Raw genomic sequence first — 7,649 nt, forward strand, 5'->3', positions numbered from 1 at the left:
ATGATTATAAAGTGAATTTTTTAGTGATAAAATATTAAATATTTCATAAACAAACTATTTGATTTTGACATCACTGTGATGCTGTCTGTCTTTTTTAGTGTCAGAAATATTTGTGAATTTAAATAGGGCAATGCATGGGTAAAATGTTTTAAAAATTGCAAAACTAACAGAATGTGTTCCTGCCTCATAATAAACAATTGTTGAATGATGGTTATTAAAATTGGCTCTCAAGTGACAGTTAATAAATGCATGGTTCTATTACGCATGGTAAATTCAGTATTCTAAAAACTTAAAAGCAGATAGATCAAAACCAACAGAGATAAAAAAGTCACAAAGACAAAATAAAACACCACCAGAAAGTGACAGGGAAATAATTCAGTCTTAAAAGTGACTTATTATTTAGTAACTTGTAACAGCAATTTTATAGAACTAAATTAGAGGCAAATCAGTCCTTCTGATGTTTTAGATATGCAGTTTCTCTAGTGCACATAGTTTGATCATACAACAGAGAAATTCACATTACGAAGTCCCCTTCAAAAAAGCAAAACCCCAGTTTCTCCCTATTTCTGATTCCAGGTTATGAATACTCATGGATAACAAATGAAGGAAAATAAAAGGAAAAAAAAAAGAGCAATAAAATTCAACTATTAATTTATTTTAATTAAAAGCCTTAAACATTTCTTCAGTATTTTGGGAAATTAGACTACATGCAGTGTGTTCTTATGTACGTTTCACATATACCCAGACCATATCTGCACTCGATTGCAAAAATACTGGATTTAATGGGTTTTGTGTCCTTTACTGTAATCACTCCATTGGCTCTTTGATGTTGCATAGGGTTGGTGTGATGATGGAGAGAGTTGCTTCAACCATGTATTTTCACCTCTGTTTCTAAAAGGTGAAGGGCAAAACTTTTAATCAAGGAGCAGTTTATCTTTAATTAAGAAAAACATAATTAGGCATTATCACATAATTGCTATTACTGATGGAGAAACTCATATTTTCACAACTAGTGACCCATGCTGGATTATGCCTCTGCTGTTTACTGCATAATAAATCTGTATTTGTGTTTGGCAGCTAGCCAGAAAAATTAAAAGGTAATAAACATGCTTCTCTGCAGTCTGGTCTTCAAAATCTCTGACTTCACAGATGAGTGAATAACAAAGTCAAGTTGTGATGCCCTAACAGAAAGCCTTCTTTAGGAATAACTACATTTACCTACTCTGTCAAGACATCAAGTGATACTTGAAACAACCATATACAAAAAACTTTGCAAAACAGATGAGAAAAACTGTGCTATACATCTAGTGTTGAGTTAAAAAACAGTTTAATGTCTCAAGGCACCACCACGGTAGAATTTTATACCTGCAAGTAATCATCTAATACACTATTATACAGTTAAGGTAATGTATTAATAAATAGCTTGTGCAATTTTTGGGAAGCAATCTATAAAGGAATGTTAGATATACAATAGGCACGTACTATAATACAAATAAAAAACAAAATTCCTAGAAAAAGCATGCTGAGCACCTCTTGGTATAGGTTGAGTTTCTTATTCTAAACACTATGTAAATCTTAACTTACAAAAGGTAAAACTGAAATCTTAGAGTAACTGCTTATTTAAACTGATTTTCCTGTGCCTCTATGTCACAGGATTACTCTTAGGGACAGAGGGCTCTGGTACTGGCTGTAAAGGACTGTCTTGTTCATTCAGTTGTGCGTTCAAGTTTTCAGAAGTTAGGAGAGAAGAATTAAAAACTATTTCACTTAAGTCTGATTTTATGGATACCAGATGGGGTTCTTGAAAATTCAATGGTTCTTCTAACACCTGTGTATTTTCTCGTGTCATTCCCATATCTGACGGTGACTTTCGTTTCATTCTTGTGTATGATTTGTCTAAATTCTCCATGCCTTGGTCAGTTTTCTGAAATCGTCCAAAGAACCAGATGAAAAAACCAAACAAAGCAAAAGCCAGCAAACTTGGAATAAAAGCCAGGCATTTGACATCAAGGCTAGAGCCTGTGAATCTGCTGTGCAGGAACATGTCCCCTTCCGCATAGGTCCGGTTCGTCAATGGGTTAGTGTTATTGGATCTCCACTCCCAAGATAACTTAGTTCTATTAAGGTCTTTCAAGCTCTCTGAGTCCTTCACTGTGTAGATCTTCTGTCCAGGGCCGATATACTGACCATATTCATGAGGTTTGTAAAATATTTGGTTCTTCCACATATTCAGATCCAAGATTAAAACAAGGAAGATAATTCCATAGTTAAACCATTTGCCTGTTTGGAAAAAGAAAGTTCTGTCATCTGATACATCCATTTTAGAAGCAGTACAAATGCCATCATACTTAAAAGATACTCAGAGAAAAAAAGTTCTTTTTTATTAACCTGTAAAGCAAAGTTGTAAATAAATTTCCACCACAGTCAGATTTATGCTGAATATCCCTTAGTATTTCACAGTTAGGTCTGAACACAAAATAATTTTGTAACATGAACACAGCAGTATATCTATTCAATTGACATTACAGTTTGTAAGTGACCTGTTGATTAGATCACCAGGTGTGATCACTAGATGTGTTCTAGATCAATAAACCTAAAAAGCATTGATTCTAGGGCTTTAAAAATATTCATATGGAAATTTTCCATGGAAAGGCCATATTTGATAGAACCACATATTCCAGAAATTACTGAAGTGACTGAGGTTTTTGAGGTTGGTAATTACGTGAATTTTAAGAGTATATACTTATCTTGTTGGATATACCAACCATGGTGTGCAGGTATGTTCAGGTATGGGCAATCAGACAAACTGATTTAGAGATATCACACCCTTGAGAAATAGCAAGGGCTGGTTGTAGACTTCAGAGTCTAATCAGCTTAGCTTTTCTTATAATCTGTGTCTATGAATACACAAAACAAATTATACTATTTTCATAGTCAAAGCATGTCTCACATTCTAGTTGGACATATGTTAAGATCTCACCTCTGCAGTGATGACTGCCACCAGCCAAGAACCTGGAAAATCTACATGTCAGCATTAAGTGAAAATACGTACATGGAGGAATGTTCCTGGTACTGATGAATGATCTTGGACTCTGCTAGAATCATATTTAAGTATGCTTCAAGTGAAAAAGAAAATGTATCAGAGGATCTATCAAATTACTTAGGCTAGTGACTTGCAAAGAATTAATGGATTCCAGTTCCTGAAAGTATGTGTGCTCAAATTGTATAACCAGAATTCTTCAGGAGGGTAAGGAGACTAATTTCTTGTATTCAGCAATTATGTTTAATAGTTCTTTTCAGTTTAGATTAAAGAGATTGAAAATGAACAAGAACATTCATTTTCCTGTGTTATTGTCACTGTCCAGAAACAAAACTGAACTGAAAAGACCTTGACAACCATCCTGTAATTCCTGAATAGCTCCTCTATCAAAGTCAAGTTGGATGGGACTTTGAGCAAAATAGTGTAGTGGAAGGTATCCCTGCTTATGTCAGAAGGGCTGGAACTGAATGATCCTTAGGGTCCCTTCCAGTCAAAATCGTTCTGTGATTTCTCCCTGGGATTTTGTCAATATGATAAATGACGTGTTAAAGAAAAGTATCTTTTCAGAATATCATCACCACATTTTATAATATTTAAGTTTCTTAAATCAATACCAAGAGACTGAAAGTGATGCTAAAGTATGAAATAATATAACAAAAAATACAATGTAACTTGATGTTTCCTGTGGATGTTTGCCATGTATTTCATGTTTCTAGTTTCCCCATCACGTCTATCTTTCAACAGAAAGACATAGGATTCACTGATCAATAGCTGCTGTCAAGTAGAATATAATGGCTTACTTCTTGCTTTTTCCTCAGCTGGGCACTAACTTAGATGATTCTTCTTTACCTTACCACCTTTTCTTAGGACACAATGATAATATTGCTATTTTTCATATTCTCACTGTCTGAAAATGTTTTGAAAATGGTTGCGGGTTCAAAAGTTATTTGATGCTGTTTGACAGAGTGAAACGAGCCCACACACAGAAAAAAAATCACATAATTCTCATTTCCTTAGGAAAAATAGGCTAAACACAAATTACAATAAAAATTAAAAAATGCTCCACCCCTTTTACATTAAGAATTGAAGTGCTCGCCTGATCTAAGAAAGATACACTGTTCCTGTTTCATAAAAACCAGGAACTTGAAACTCCCTCATTCAGCTTCTAGTCAAAATTAGGCAGGCAGAAACAAAGCTCTGAGCTCTGCTGCTGGGATTGTTGGGTCTGTGTGGGCTATACAAACCACTTAGGTCCATCGCCCCATCTAACAAAGATGAACGGCGACCTGAATGTCTAAATGGCAGCTCGACTGAGAACGGCTGCTGTTCTATAGTGGATTTTCTCCAAACTACTTAAATTTCTCATTTCTAGACAAGTTTTCCATCCTCTGCATCACTGTCGTGCTTGATGAGCTCTATGACTTTTCCTTTGGAATACTGTTGTCACCAGAACCAAAGGCTGTGTATGAGTAACAGTCTCACTATAACCATATATGAGCACAATGACATCTTTCTGCTCCTACTCAGTAATCCCTGTAGCCAAGGGCTGCATTAATCTCCTTAGACACAAAATGACTGAGTTAGTGCTGTCCTGGGTACTTACAGAAAGTATTTACCTCTTTCAAGAATGCAGCGTCCTCTGCCATCTATCCCTCTCCAAGACATGTACTTCACTGCTGTACTTGCAGGCATGACAGCCAAATAAACCAAGCAAACAATCCTTCTAGATCCATGATGTTTTGGAGCAGAAAGGTGTCATTGTGTTCATTATGGTTATACAGAGACTTAATATATTGAACAAAGTCTCTCAATGTTGTCTCTCAATGTTAAACCAAAGTTTAACATTATAACTTTATATGTGTATAATCTATGTATATTAAATGATTATCTATTGCAACTTAATTTTAGCATAATCATTAGCAAACTTTAAGTCATATATCAAGCTTATATAGGAAATAAGCTAGGTAAATTAAAAGTCAATCATGACCTTTGATTTTGAGCATAAACAAATTCAAGTTTGTAGTTTTGCAAAGGATCATAATAAATATCCTATGAAGCTAGAGATATTAGTTTTATTTAAAAATATTTCAAGCATCATTCCAGGTGAAAAATGTCAAGGGAAAATGGAGCCCTACACTAGGAAGCCATTTAATTTGTCTCTTAGCCAATTTCTGTAGCATTAGTATCACTGCTGCTTTAGGGTTGGCTCTACTTCAGTGAAATTTGTGTGGCCAAGAATACTGGCATATACCTGACCCCACTTAGCCCTTCTTGGGTGGAAAATGATTTATTCAAAGACAAAACTTGAAATGGAAGGATGCAGTAAGATCAGCTCTCAAGACTGGAAGGCTAGTCAACCATTTCAGCAAACTGAAAAGGATTTTATCCAGTCTTCAACGAAGTTAACAATGAAGAAAGTCATGTGGGAAAATAGGTTGTGTCGTTCAACCATGTTCTACCTAAAAAAAAGACCTGGTTAATAATTGGCTTTCACGGCACTGACATTCCTACATGCTACACATAATATTTGGAGAGTTCGGAATCTGATTTGGTGTATTTGGAAATGTGTTACAATACAGCAATTTGGTGCAACAAAGATCCTCTGAAAGAAAAACCGGAGGTATGCAGTTAGACAAGACTAACTAGACTAGTGTCCTTGCCAGGTTGTAACGCAAAATGTGAAATGTTTTTATAGGAATTGTAGACTACAACCAGTATTTGGGGATGAAAATTCATTCCTGTTTTCTGAGAAAGCATGTCTGTTGAAGAGGATTGTATCCTCCTGGCTAGAGCACTCACCAGAAGGGAAACATTGACTCTAGAATAATCTCCACTTGTGGCAGTTTGGACCTGCATCATAGGACCATGCTCTGAACCCCAGCCTTTACAGAACTCTGCTTAGAAACAGTCTCCCCTCCCTGCTGAAGCTGAACAGCTGTACACTGCACATGAATGTCAGGGGCCTTCTCATGCTGAAAGAAGTACGAATTTTTTATTTTCCCCTTTTCCAGAAATTGAACAAGACTATTTCACCATCAAAAAAGATTTTTGGGCAATCCCACACACAACATTTGGAATATATCCCAATATTCCAAACCAGCTGCTGATTCTGGAGCAGTTTTATTTTTGTATGTATTTTATTTTTGTATAGTCTGGAACAGACTATTCATTTCCCAAGAAAAGGATCTCACGTAGAAGCCAGTCCTCAGCATCCCTCCTGAAGTCAAGAGGTAATGTGAAAATTCCATTTAATAAGGCTAGATGCAAGCAGCCTCATGCTGTGCAACCACAGCCAGAGGCTAGCGGGGGAAATGTTGACTTTAGACTCCTATCTCAACTGTAATTTCTGTCTAAAACAATTCAGACACTGCTGTAAAACGTTTGAAATGTTCTTCCTATCTTCTGTCACATTAGTATTATTAGCTAGATACACGCATGCAGACAGACCACTCGCAGCTGATCTAAGACGTTAATCCTCTGAGGTTTTTTTCACGTCTGTGTGCATGGCCAGCTTTGTTTTTACCTCTAACCTTTCTATTTTTGCCTACGGACTCCCTCAGGCTGCTCTGTGTAGGCAATGCTTGGGCTGAATCTAGACACACTGCTGGTTTAACTCCATGAGCCAGCCATGCCGGGAACACCCCAGCTATGAAGGTGATGATTTCTCCTTTGGGTGGAAGGGCACTTGGGCTAGATCAGCCCTCAGAAACATGTTATAAACAGCCAGAGAAATTTCCCATTTCTTTTCACACCTAAACCTTAACATTTTCTGTTTGAACATTATTTGCATTCTTGAGAGCAGATGCCCTTGGATTTCCAGTGCTGCTATTAAAGGGTACGAGGCAGGCCCCCACAGTGCCTTTTAACCATGAAAGAATCTGAAGTAACAAAATTTACTTTTAAGTTTTACAAATTTCCCTGGGTATTATAGAAACTAGGATAGACTATGTATTTTCATAAACATCAGCCTAAAAAGGAAAACACATACTTTGCAATGAACCATCTGTCAAGGGAAATCTAGATGAGCTAAGCAGATGCAGGAATTGAAGTTATTTTTGATGTTCATAAAAAAAAGGGGCTATCAAAACAGGATGAAAATATTTAATACTCAGTAGATGCTTGCAAGGAGTTCCTAGATGCAATGAAATGTGAGTAAAATGAGGTACTCAGTTACCAGTAAAAATAAGATAAGCTTTTCATAGTAAATTTAAAATTACACTGAATCATATCAGCTAGAGTCAGATGTTAATTCAATATTACCTCCATCCAACTTACAACATTCAGAAATCACAAGTCAGGCCTAAGAAAGCATGTTATGAGTCTAAAGTAGTATGGGTTAAAATAGTATAGTTAGTAGTGTTGTATTTATCTGCCTTTTTGGACATTGAATTATGCAGAAGCAAACTCCAATTTTTTTTCTCTGCAATCATGATCTTTATATTATGAAATCTGAAATTCGCATTTAGTCACTGAATTCAGGAGATAAGTCTTTAAGACAAAACAGTAAAAAAAGAAAAAAGAAAAGGAAAAAGAAAAAGAAAAAAACAAAATGAAAAAAAGAAAAAAAAGAAAAAGAAAAAGAAAAAGAAAAAGAAAAAGAAAAAGAAAA

The 7,649-nt window shown here is 35.8% G+C and overlaps 1 protein-coding gene across 7 annotated transcripts in view; it reads right to left on the reverse strand.

Moving 5' to 3' along the window:
• Positions 1–634: 634 nt before the first annotated feature.
• Positions 635–7,649, reverse strand: part of TMEM117 (transmembrane protein 117) — a 193,270-nt gene continuing 186,255 nt past the window's right edge. For 6 of the 7 annotated variants that reach the window (XM_042017929.1, XM_042017928.1, XM_042017931.1 and 3 more), the window contains one exon: positions 635–2,280. In XM_042017929.1, coding sequence (XP_041873863.1) covers positions 1,643–2,280 — 638 coding nt within the window. In that variant the 3' untranslated portion in view covers positions 635–1,642. The remainder of the gene's footprint in view (positions 2,281–7,649) is intronic. The other variant, XM_042017934.1, reaches the window with a different exon arrangement.

This window comes from Corvus kubaryi, unplaced genomic scaffold, assembly GCF_017639235.1.
Source record: "Corvus kubaryi isolate FWS band 111438036 unplaced genomic scaffold, C.kubaryi_AGA036_p1.0 137, whole genome shotgun sequence".
NCBI classification, from domain to species: Eukaryota; Metazoa; Chordata; class Aves; order Passeriformes; family Corvidae; genus Corvus; species Corvus kubaryi.